This window comes from Diplotaxodon limnothrissa, linkage group LG3, assembly GCF_057381915.1.
Source record: "Diplotaxodon limnothrissa isolate DT_005_m linkage group LG3, D_limnothrissa_male_GT1.1, whole genome shotgun sequence".
Taxonomy (NCBI): domain Eukaryota; kingdom Metazoa; phylum Chordata; class Actinopteri; order Cichliformes; family Cichlidae; genus Diplotaxodon; species Diplotaxodon limnothrissa.
The window spans coordinates 66,535,611-66,548,708 of NC_140598.1; the positions used below are offsets into that span (position 1 = coordinate 66,535,611).

The 13,098-nt window shown below is 39.7% G+C and overlaps 1 protein-coding gene across 1 annotated transcript in view; it reads right to left on the minus strand.

Moving 5' to 3' along the window:
• Positions 1-436: 436 nt before the first annotated feature.
• The window catches only part of afap1 (actin filament associated protein 1), a 51,117-nt gene continuing 38,455 nt past the window's right edge, over positions 437-13,098 (minus strand). Inside the window, exons 9-17 of the mRNA XM_085351132.1 lie at positions 10,151-10,303; positions 9,415-9,626; positions 8,766-8,911; positions 8,348-8,462; positions 6,503-6,632; positions 5,591-5,755; positions 5,320-5,510; positions 1,878-2,045; positions 437-1,068 (exon numbers count right to left, since the gene is read on the minus strand). Of these exons, the coding sequence (XP_085207258.1) occupies positions 1,042-1,068; positions 1,878-2,045; positions 5,320-5,510; positions 5,591-5,755; positions 6,503-6,632; positions 8,348-8,462; positions 8,766-8,911; positions 9,415-9,626; positions 10,151-10,303 (1,307 nt within the window). The 3' untranslated portion in view covers positions 437-1,041. The remainder of the gene's footprint in view (positions 1,069-1,877; positions 2,046-5,319; positions 5,511-5,590; positions 5,756-6,502; positions 6,633-8,347; positions 8,463-8,765; positions 8,912-9,414; positions 9,627-10,150; positions 10,304-13,098) is intronic.

Sequence of the window (13,098 nt, forward strand, 5' to 3'; positions counted from 1 at the left end):
CTTTATATTAACAATGTTCACATATTTCACCACATATATTAAAAAAAAAAAAAAAAAATCTTATATGTGAAATCGAATATGTGAATTTAACAGGTTATATTTATATTTGACTCAGCATCTAATCTACTTTCAGTTAGATGGTCAGCTTTCTGTTCATAAACTTCTCTAAACTGGCAGAAAAAGACATCTCTTTGGAAGTTGTCCAGACCACACGTCTGTATTCAGTCATGGTTGTTTTAATGCAAAAAGAAAAGCTGAAACAAACAGAATAAACAAGGAACTTACCAAACCAACACAAACTTACCATTGGATTACCCATAGCAATAAAGTCACAGATATAAAATATGGACATTCATATTAAAACACACTTCAAGTGTGATTCATCATGATCTGTGTGTGAAAACACTTAACACAATTAACAAAATCTTCTGCTAGCCATGAGTCGGTGTTTCTGACAGTTGGGACAATTGTATTTGTACTTCTTCAAACATCAATGAGAGAGGAGCTACATTGTTGCCAGGCTGGTGTGTGTTACAATTATCGTTACTACAACAGAGGCATCATGACTGATGACCAATTATGTTGTGGGAAAATGGAGTGTGAGCAAAGCCACAGACTCTACGAAAATACTTTAAATACGTCAACATAAATAAACACAGGGAAGCTAGTATTTCCTTTAACATTTACAAATAAATACTTGGTTTTGACCTTGGACCTTTTTAACTTCAAATGGCTGGAACACATTTTGAGAGGAAAAATAAAGACAGGTGTTTGCTTGAAAAGATGTCAAAGCGGAAAACACAAGTTGCACAACCAAGTACACTGAACATGCTTAATAGTATAAAAGTTTATGTTGTGGTACTTACCGTATACTCAAACTAGGCATGTGTTTTAGTACATGTGAATGCTATGCATGTATCCTCCTCAGCACACCTTCTGACAGTATGAACAGGTTTTGTTTTTTGTTTTTTAAATAAATATATACACAATTTCAAAAAAAGAGATTGGAGGAAGACTGATGCAAGGGTGTATGTGATGGGTTTATGTGCCGGTCTTCTGTTCCCATTCCTGCAAACAAACACAAAGATTTGGTTTGCATACTTGTACACAGATTGCAAGTATTTGCATTTACTGGGATTCTCTCATTTGTTTACTACCTCAATGCATTTTTCATTGCTAGTCAGTACCAAATCAAATGAGCAACTACATCACACTTGTGTACGTGTTTGTGGAGTACTTAAACTCGCTTGTAGTTCACTGTAGCATGCAGTGAAATACAAACTTTATTAACCATCTTTATTAGCCTCACTGGTTATCTAGTTGGTGGAACTCCTCTGTGGACCTTGACACACACACACACAGCTGTTCTCTGCACTGCAGGAATCCTGAACCATAACGCTGCTGACCCGATCATTCTTATGCAAGTTGTTATGAGCTAACTCACACTGTTTCCACTGCTACCACACAGGTTCAAGACAAATGTAATTAAAATTACATATATTACATATGACTAAAAGAATGGGGATACTAACGTTACATTCATATTTAAATATGTCGATCTTAAGTCGAGGAATGCATCTTTTAGATGTATCAGAGCCTTTCAGAAGGTTCCAAGAAGTTGATTGCTTAAAATACTCAGCCTACTGTTGGAGCCACATCACACAAAACAGGGAAGTCAAAGACAATAAAACCAGATTTCAAAAACAAAAGACCCTGTCCACACCAAACAATGGATCAAACAATGTGCTTCCAAAAAGGTCCCAGCATAGTTTGAAGTTTTGCAAAAGACAGAGCTAGTCAGAGATGTAAAGTTAAAGGCACATCATATTCTCAGAGAAAGACTGGTGCCAGTCGCGTTGTGTAGCGTGACCTCTGACCTTAGCCTTCCTGAGGACATGTCCCCGGACTGCTGAGGGCTTCTGGTTGCCCTGCTGCCGGTAGAGCAGTGAGGCGCTGTTGACCGGCAGCGAGCAGGACTCGGTGTCACTGGTGTCACAGCTGGAGAATGGAGAAGACTCGTGTGTCCGTCGCAGCATTGCTGGTGACTATACAAGACAAAAATATGAAGGAAACATGAGTACTGTGAGTACAACTAATTTAGTTGTTAATATAGTAAATTGGGAGATGCAATTAGAAAATGAGAGTCCCTGCCCAAAAAGGATTCAGCGATGTAATCCGAGCTAAAGTTCTTCTTTTTCTTTTTGAAATGACGTCATTTTGCTAAGAGTGGAAACTAAATGCGACGATCGATTCCACTATCAGCAAAGAAAGAAAGAATGTATGAATGAATGAGTGAAAGAGAAAAAAACTGACTGACTGGTAAAAGCTGACAAGACTTTACTGATGTAACACGACTGTGCGAAGTTAACCCCCACCTGACAAAGGTGCAGTGTATGTGTGTTTCTTTTTACAGGAGCAGAAGGCTGACAGCAACATTCGAGGTTGCGTGATGGTTTTACCTTTTAAATGCCATTTTCTGTGTCTGTGCATCTACCAGGGGTGTTATTCACTACCTTGTGTTGCTCACAGAGATCACTGTGAGAAAGTATGCATACGCCTGCGCAGCGCTAACATTTGCATTTTCTTTTCTACAGCATTACAGTTCTTCATGTGTTTGATCATGTGATTTATAAGAGGACTAGTTAATGGTTTTTTTACTACAGAATTTTTGGGTTTATGTGTGAAGAAACTGTGTTTACAGGTTATGAGTTTGTGATGCTGTTACACTGTGTTTTTGGGAAAATGTGAAGGTTACTTTGGTGATGTGAATAACATTCTTTCCACAGCTATGGATGGCTAACTTTATGGTGTTTTTATGGCACCTCTGGAACCTGTCGACCTGTGCCTGACCACCGATGGTCAATGTGTGTTGCTAATGTTTGTTTTTTCTAAGAGAAAAACAAATAAGAGATGCAGTGTTTATGGAATAGTTTAGTATGGGGCTCATTAGCTGGCCACTATTGAGCTCCTAGTAATATATGAGTGGAGTGACTTTGCTTAAGGGAAGTCACCGATTACATTAATGTTGACTGAGTACATGGGATGATCAATGTCTGAGGCGAATTATGGTAATAGTTGTAGTTTACTGATTTGAGAAAACCTGCACATGACACTTGTCTTGCTGATGTTGAATGCTTATTGCTCTTATGATACAATTGTTTACAAGTGTGAAGTTTGATTTCACTTCCAGATCTTGTTTTCCAGGCCATGATGGTATATATGCAGGCTCCTGGCAGAGCCAGGTGTTAAGCAAACTTAATATGCAAAACACGCTAATGGTAAATGGCCTGTATTTATATAGCGCTTTTACTAGTCCCTAAGGACCCCAAAGCGCTTTACATATCCAGTCATCCACCCATTCACACACACATTCACATACTGGTGATGGCAAGCTACATTGTAGCCACAGCCACCCTGGGGCGCACTGACAGAGGCGAGGCTGCCGGAGCTTCTTCTCGGATGAGAGGTGAAACGTCTTCAAGTAACTTAAAGAAGTCCAGACGCTTTTCTTTGCAAGCTCCTTTGACTACGATGACCTGGATCAGGGCCGTGCAGAGAGGTTTAAAGGGGCGGGTGCTCAAAGTTAAAAAGGGGCACATTGAACCAGGCTGAATAACAACAACACACATTCATCAAGAATCTAATATGGGAAGGGCAGGGCTGTGTTGATCTGAGACTGTAGACATTAAAGAGTCCATAGGAGAGATGGTAGCTGATTAAACAAGTGTCATGAGATAATAACAAAATGCAAAGATTGGTGACAGCGCTTGGAACCATAAGGCAACAAAAACTGTGAGAAATAATTTAGGCTCTGCCTGTGAATCACTCTTTGCTTCTCTTCTTCCTTCCATCCCATCATTTCATATATCACTCTCCACTTGCTATGTGAGAACAAGGCACAACTTGCTGTTGCAATAAACTATAATCTAATTATCCACACCTAACAACTCCAGCACTTAATCTATAATAAAATGATGACAGAAAAATGTTATAGCCCTGCCTTTAGTAGCCTCACACAGCTCCTGCTGTTTCCTCCTCATGTCCTTACCAGCCATGTCTGGACAATGTTATATCATGAGTAATATTTTTTTTAGAAAATCCATATACATAAAACACACACATGCACGCACACACAGTGACATTTTAGACCTTCTTCAGAATACTGTATATACTATGGGCATCACGGTGCTGATCCAGAATCCTTACATTATTATTTATTACTAGAGCTACAATAATAAAGCAATGAGGAGGGGGAAGTAATAAATATGAAATAATGTCATTATGATGATTCCATTTGTTTCACTATCCACTCTGTGCAGGGGCAAAGCTTATTACATTTTTAAAACTGTAGAGATACAATAATTTTACTACTGTAAAATCCAAATTTTGTCTTATTTAAAATATAAATCTGATATAATCTGCTTCTTAATGTATGTTCTTTAAAATACAGCTTGTGTTTTTAAATATATTATAATTATAATAATTATTATGTGGACATGCATATTAGATCGTTTTTTAGTGAAATATAATCCCTCCAGAAAGGCAGGAAAAGCCCGGAAACTTACTTTAAAACTAAATATGTTCCCTAAAACGGTGACAGAGCTACAGACCCATGACAGCCAGGTAGCCAGCAGCTATGACCAGCACTACTTGTGCAGTTAATAAAAGGACAGGTAATGTTTGTCGCGCTGTTGCACACACAGCACGCTCGTTTGTTTCAGTTCGTCAGTTGCCACAAGACAGCTTACCAACGTGTACGTAATAAGCCAATACTCCTGGGTGCTACACACTACAGTGTACGCTGTACACCTACTTACTGGTTTTGTGGCATCAGTCTGTGTCTCTGAGTTAACTTGTGTCTCTCCTACAGCTCCGGACCGCTAAAAATGCGCGTGCTCTTTGTGAGCTCGTTCCCGGCTCATAACCAGCGCGTTCTGCCGTCAAGGGCGATCATTGGTTAAATGTGATCATGTGACTGATGCAAGCCAGATCCTTTTATTTAGCAAAACTGTGATTAATAGTTAAATATTATTGTTGAGGGGCACAGACAGGACTCCGCACGCACACACACATAAAAAAAAAATAATAATAATTTTTTTTAAAAAAGTTCCTCAACAAAAGGGCACTTTGGGCACCCATCAGGAAAGGGGCGGGTGCTCAAGCCATTCTAGCCCCACCCTCTGCACGTGCCTGACCTGGATGACTGAGAACCTTCACAGACATATTGTCTTCAACGTTCCAGCGAAATAGGTTCAAGCTACTAACCTATCAAGTACACTAACGTGGCAGCACAAACTTATAAAGTAACTTCATACTCACCTGGAGGCCAGAGGAGCCAGCTTTCGGCTCGATGGTGAGGCCCAGGGTGACACCTCCGCTAAGGGCTTTCTTCAGGCTCTCTTTCACCTCAGTTAGCTCCAGCTCCAGGTTCACCCGCTCCTCCTCCTTCAGTTTGCACTCTTCTTCCAACTTCTTCAGGCGCTCTGATAGTGAAATATGTGAGCGTTTGCCTAATGTGAGAGAGAGGAGAAATATTACTTTATTAAACTCGTCTTTTAATGACAAGCACGTTTCTATCTCTCTCTCTTACCAGCCGCTGCCTCCACAGCAGCACGAAGGTCTCTCCTCTCCTTCTTCAGCTGGGTCAGGTGGTTTCTGATTTCCTGCTTCTTCTTCATCATCTCTTCCTCCTTTGCTTGCAGTCGCTTGGCATCAGCCTCCACACGGTTCTTCCCATACTTACACTGGTCCCCATCTACACAAGAAAAGTCGGGTTTCAAAAAGTTAGAAGCTAGAGACTGAGGTCATTTGCTAGCAGAGAGAGAGAGAGGGGGGGGGGGGGGGGGGGGGGGATGAACTGCTTAGAAACCCATTGACCTCAGTGCCTTCCGCAGGAATTAATTGCCAGGCCTATGTTTCCGTGAAAAATACACTCATTGTGAATAATTATGAAGAATCAGTCATATAAACCGCTGCTAATAGTTTCAAATTTAGCACTCTTATCTGTGGTACTCTAAACCCAACATGAAACATTTGGTGTTTCCATTCTGACATTTGGAGGAATTGCAAGCTACACTAAGTGGTTACAACCCTCCTCGTTCACACATTAGGCAAAAAATATTTTTCTGAACCACAAGGATTAACTCGACCACATTTCGCTCTCTTCCAATGAGCTAGGGTCTGTTTCTGCTATCGTGCCTCTTACCCTGGAGTTGGCAGGAGGCTCAAGTCTGGCCCACATGTGTCACATGGATTGTCTCGAGGGTAGGATAGGTTTAAAGGCTTTCAGTTATTTACTCCCCTCTACTTAAACCAACTGTAATTTAGATATCCTGCATTTTCCACATTGCTGTGGAACAGAATTTTGCTTGAAAGCAATCAGCGGTGAGAAGCCAGACACACTGTCTGCTATTCCTTACAGAGCAAGATCTGACTGGGAAAGGTGGGTGATATTTCAATTCAAGATGACTTCCTGTTGGTATCTTCAAATCTCAAAACTTACTGGAGTTGTTGCGCCTCAGAGACGCAGTCCCATTTGTGGCAATGACTCCATTCTTCTTTGGCTGGTTCTTTGGCTCTGCCTTCTGTTTTGATGCCACCCCATTGGTTGTTGCTCCCTTCTTTCCCTTTAGCTGAACAAACAGGAAAGACAATTCAAATGACCCTTCAAATAGATGTTAGCAATGCATATAAGCTATACACATACAAAACTGTACCAACATGCTCTTCCATAAAAATAAAAAACAAAAAACATTTCAAAGAAAAATGTGTCACTGTTGTTTATGCCACAGGTTTTCTACTTGGATTGCACTCAATATCACAAAAGTTACAAACACTTTTATTATTTCATTAATTTTCCTACACTGGACTACTGTAATTCAGTTATCACTTTGTTCCAAAAGTTTCACAAAAAGTCTAAGCTGATCCAGAATAATGCAGCCAAATCACTAACTGGGACTGGAAAGAGAGACTACATTTCTCCGATATTTGCTTCTTTTCATTCCTTCCTTTTAAATTCACAATTGAATTTAAATCCTTCTCTTGCATTATCAGACATATCTAAACGACTGCACCTTATTATCCTAACAGATCACAGGAGACAGTTTCCTTTTCGGCTTCAGGAGACAGGCATCATCTCTACTTTTGTTGTTTGGTGTTCATAATGACACAGGAAGAAAATCAGCAAACAAACTCCAGTTCAGTTAAATACATAAAGTAAACAAACAGCGAAGGAGAATTAAAAACACTAAAAGTTAAGAGGAGGTTAAAACAAACCCTGAACTGTTAGACAGTTAATATGCAGAAATGCAAAAAGAAACATGAAGGTTATGCAGCAGTGTTAGTCACCTGAGCGGAGTCTTTAGTTTTAGAATCAGCAGAGAGGAACTTAGAGGAGATTTTAGAAACAGGAGTTTTGTAGTGACAAGCAGAAGATGATGCAGCAGTAGAAGAAGAAGGCTTGGGAGGACAGCTGGTGACTAGCTTGGGTGAGGGCATGTTCTCATAGAGCTCAGTGTTTTCATAGTGCAATTCCTCTTTCCGCTGGCGCCCCCCTGTGCTGGGAGTGGAGTACTGCATCTCTGGGTCCTTGGGTTAGACCAGGTGAGCATGCAATAAGCAGAAGACAGGATTTAAGAATAAGGAGATGCCATAAAGGGGGGGGGATAAGGAGAACAGAAAGGAAGAAGATGATAGCAGCATTACTGCAGTATGTGAAATACTTAACAAATTTAGTTTAGCTTCCCAAAATGGAGAGTACTGCTCCACGACTGAAAACATATTTAATGTTTCCTCTTTTTAATTGTTGATGAGCTTTTATCCAAGTCCTATAACGTTAAATCACAGGTTACTCTTTACTCCTTTATTATAGCATCTTTTATGAATAAACAATGTTATATTCTCTGTCTGCTTGTCTTTATTAGTTTTATATCATTATTATCATGCAACAGTGTAATTTTGCTCTTCTTTGGGTGCAGACTGACTCAGCCCTCAGGTTCGTATGTAAATCTGTCAGGAGGTCAATGAGTGCAGAAGGTAAAAGCTGTGGTATGCAAGGGGCCCGAGCACCATTATTGCAAATAGCAAAGTACATACCGTTACTTTAACTGGTCTAATTTGATTTTAGGAAAGAAAAAGATTTATATCATGCAGGCTCACTGGAACTTCTGAAAGTGTCATAACAAAAATGACACATTTTCCAATAATATGTTAATGATATGCAAAAAATGAAAAGCAAAGAAAGAATCAGCCAAGAGTTTGTAAGCAAACTAGAGGGTGTTGAAGTGAATTATCTCACACTTTTTCATTGCAGTACATATGCAACATCAGTAAGCAGTTGTGTCCTTACCATTCCATTTATGGGCACATCATCATAGTGTAGTGCCATACCAGTGGGGCAGGCATAGCCACTGACTGGGTTGTCCAGATATGGGTTAGGAGACACGGCACGCTTACTGGTGAAACTAAACATAAAACATCACGATTTAGGCTTAAAAATACAGTGCCCTTCATATATCTTCATTACCTGGGATTTTTGTATCTCTTAGTCTACAAAATAGTTAAAAATGGATCATTAACGGTTGTAACGATCGTATAAAAACAGGAAAATGGAAAATAGCCAGACATACTACGTTTCAACATATAAGTCATTGTGAGCTAATGAAATAAGAAATAAAACACATTAAGCACTAATTCTTTAAGAATTCTTCCAGGTATTAACCAGAGAGAAAAAGATTCATGTGAAATGATGTGGATGCATCTCTCACCAGAAGGACTGTTTGGCAAGCTGGATGACGTTAGCAGTGGTCTCAACATCAATGTAGTCATAGTGCAAGGTGGCTGGGTCTGTGGTAGATCCAGTCTCAGCTAGCAAAACCCCCAACCAGCGACCCATCTCCTCAGAGGAGGAGGCCTGAAGGCAAAAGTCAGAGTTACAGAATATGCAATCCCGCCAGTGTCTGTGAAGAGTTAAATGTTAAAAAAGAGAGAAGGTTTATGATTTAGTGAAGGAGGACAGTAGAAACAGGGTGAGATGGAGGCAAATGATCCCCCAAAAAGACCAGCCAAAACAAGAAGAGGATCCTTATAAACTTTAAATTCCTTATTATTATTATCTGTTTAAATGAAGATAATAATAATTGGATTGTTTAAGGATAGCGTGCAGACTATGTGAGGAAATAGAATCAAAACAAACTGGATGGCAATTGGAGGAAGTTTGTGAAGACCAACAACATTAAACACAAAAATCACTGTGGGTGGAGGAGATATTGAGCACTCGAGAGGAAGATAAAAAAATAAGGAGCAATCTTTTCTTGCATCAGCCTAAGTGTGATTTAGTGGTGTTTGAGGCATTTCTAATTCCCTCAACAAAGTTTTTTTTCTATGAAAATCTCTCAAGTACGTAATCAAACTCACCTCCAGTACGGCCACTTCTTGGCTGTTACGAAGGAGGCGGAAGGCAAAGGGGTGTTTGTGATCGAGGCCGGGGCTGACCTCACAGCCTCGGAGGGGCAGTGAAGCTATGTGGCTTTTCAGGTCATCCCGGTCCTTGTGAAGGAGCAGCTGGTTGTCCTTGAGGCGGCACCAGCGCTCCCTCCAGCGGTTATTAGAGAGAACATTCAGGTAGCCTGTCAGAGCAAACACAGTCAGGAGGATACCATCTTAAAGAAGCCGTTACAGTGGCAATATTTTTTCAGGCCTGTCTAGTTGGGAGACATTTTAGTCGTACCTATTTGAGCCTAAATGAAGGAAATAATAAGACATAAAAGGCATTTCTATTTGTTTGTCCATCACTGGTCCTCATTGCACACAATGGGGTGCACTTCTAAATGAATTTTTTAAAGAAACTTTTAGAATCTTTATGTTTTATAATACGTCTGAAAGCATAAGGAAATCAAAGCAACCTGTCTGAACTGTTTACTTTCAGGACCCTAACATAGCAATCTTAAGAAAAAACTTCCTAGAAGTGAGTCGCACCACTCAGCAGCCATTCTGAAACGCCTCTGGCATTACTTTGAAACATTTTCTTAATTAACCAAAATTCCAAAGATTCATTGGGACATAAATGCATTTATAGACCGGTCAATCAATCAAGATCCATATAAAAGCCATACTTCTACCATGTCAGGATATTTGCGTCTCTCTCTCTTACCACATGTAGGTACGTCTTCTTCAGCTGATGATGTCTGTTCATCCGTGGAGGGCTTCTTCTTTCCAAGTCCAATGATCTTAGTGATTTTCTTACTTGCTCCCTTCCCCACAGTGCCAGTCTTCTGCTCCGACTTTGTATTTTTCTTTCCTTTTCCTGAGAGAACATTTTGAAATTAATTCCTTTTTTACACTGAAGAGTAAATTAGTAAAAAGAACTCTAACGATCCTTGCTGAAGGCAATCTATGATCTTGATCTCAGCACAGGAAAATACCAAGATAGATGTTGATTCAGTTATGTTTGGATGCTTTTGTAATAATGTAAAAAAGAAGAGAAACCTTAGATTCTACTATAAACAACGCCGAGTTCCGAACGGGTTTAATCAGACCCTTGTGTTCAAAAAAGCAATGTTGGAGAATTAAACTCATTTCAAAATCCCAACATTCCCTCTGGTCTGAGTGTTCTGATTTGAGCTGCCCTAGTTTCTATTCAAATAGCAAAAGAGAGTTGAATGACTGTGCACATTCTGCTGGAAAGAGGGCTAACAGTGAAAAAAAAAAGGCCATGAGAGGCTATGTCTGAGTCGCTCTGTCTGTGTAAGGAAAATAGCTTCTGCTTGACTCTCTTGCTTTGCTGATACTCTGATCTGTGATGTATCTGAATGAGTGTAAAAGAGAGTGAGAAAATATAAGAAAGACAAAAGAAAGATGTGTGTTTTAATGTGTTTGTATCTCTACACTAGAAAGGAAAAAAAAGCTTGACTTTTAACCTCTCTGTACTGTCAGACATCGAGGCAAAACAGACAGTGGAGAACAAGCGGGGGAGGGAAATATAAAGCATTCCCCTTCACTTATGTCATAGCCAACGTCTGGACTGACTCTAAACACACATGTGAGATCTGTATAATCACTGAGGCCAGTTTGCACTTGCACTTGCACACACACACACCCATTAATACTTAACAGGAATCAGCACCTGGCTGCTGAAAACAGTGAATAGCAGTCCAAACTGATATGATATAATGACAGCAACTCCCTGTGTTAACTTCCTCTTTGCAGTCAAAAATTCCCGATTTGGCATTTTTCCCACATTGCATTTTCCTCCCCGAATGCAAGATGACAATTACCATGGCAACTGTCTTAATTAAACAGTAAGCTGTCTGCAGTCAATTTAAGATGCAGGGTCTTTCTTGCAATAACAAAAGAATACAAAGACACAATGCAGGGCTGAGGTGGAGCGTAGACACACAGTTGTAAAAGTAATTTAAAAAAAAACTCTGATCAGGCTAATTTAATTCCAGTAAATCAGCTTTTTTTGTTACCAGCCATGGAAAGAATGTGGCTGATTAAGATTATGAGAGTTCTTGGACTGAATAAGAGAAGGAGCAAAGGATGAGAACTACTAACTATTTTTTTGGCAATTATTACAGCTGATGATGTTGCTGTGACGATACTGCATGATTAATATATGTGAATTCTGCCCCAATCAGTCAGAGAAAAACCACATCCAAAACTTCCTGAAGACTTTAAACATGGTTTGCAATAAATTTTGGTGTGACAGAAGTCACATTAATAGTCGCCAATGTTCCCTCTAAGCTGCGCACGTGCGCAATTGCGCACTGCAGGCACGGTTTCTGCACACAGAAAATCTGCATTGCGCACAAAAAAAAAGACTAACCTGAATTGAAAATAAAACTTTAACAATTCTGTTTTGCAGTGTTAGTCAGTAAGTGACTGGCTGCTCCCGTATGGGATTAGAACGATGCCACCTTATCCCATAGTCCAGCCGATAATGTGATTCACATTTTTATACGCAGCCAATCAACGTGGTTGACAGGCTATGACAGCGTCCTTATGTGCCGACACTGGCGTTTTAACTAGCAAAGCGGCGTGGCTGATGTGGAGTGAAGCCACGTTAATGACAACGTGTACAACCATTGGAGATGTGAGCAGGACAGACGGAACAATTGACGGAAAAAGTGTGGACTTTCTACCAGTTTTTAAATTGTGTTGATAGGCCACGTAAAACCAGAGTTATGATAAAAATATCTGCAATGTTTGGTTTCCTTCCTGAATACTGTCATTGTTTATATTTACTGCAGGAAGAAACGGTAAAAACGGCGTTTTATAAGGAAAAAGGCTCGAAAGCACTCTCTGTATGTGAGCAAAAACAAACCCCCACCCCCCTCTTTCTTTCCTATTCGTCCAAAAAAGTACCATGTCGACCAATCAAAAAAATGGTATGGCAACGTGGCAACTAGTTAGAAACGGGGGGAAATTTTAGGAGTGACGGCGGTATTTTGAGATGTGAGAGATTTGAGACGTTTAGCTCAAATCTTGTGTAGTTAGTGTGTAGTGTAGTCAATATATTTGTTGTGTGCGTCAGAACAATGAGGCGACTGCTGAATGTTACAGGTGTTACAGCAGTGATACATCTCCTGTTGTCAGGCCTGCAGGTATCAGGCTGTTGTTCTCCTTTATCTAGTGGACAGAAATTATTTTTTGGAGTGTCACAAATAATTTGTGTGGCATCAAATTTGATGCAGAACAGCTGATTGTTCTGTAAATAGTTTGAAATGTTTATTTAAAAATGCCTCGGCTGCATTTTAAAAAAATAGCTGCAAAAAACTTTGTTTGCCAAACTGAGTTACTTTTTTGAGGAGTAACTATATAATTATACAGAGAGTTACAGGACTCTCTCCCAGACCACAGACTCATAATACAAGTCAGAGCTTTATAAAAAGAAAAAGAAAAAGAAAGTTGGTTTTTTTTTTTCGAAATTGGAGTTCAAGTCATTTTTACTTCCAATAGTGTTAACATACTACACAGGCCAATGGCTAGATTTTTTTTTTTACATTTTCATTGTAAATGGGCTGAAGCAGTTTAAAAGTAGTCTAACATAAATGTAAATGCTGTAATTTGATTATTTTAATAAACCATGTAACTTGGATG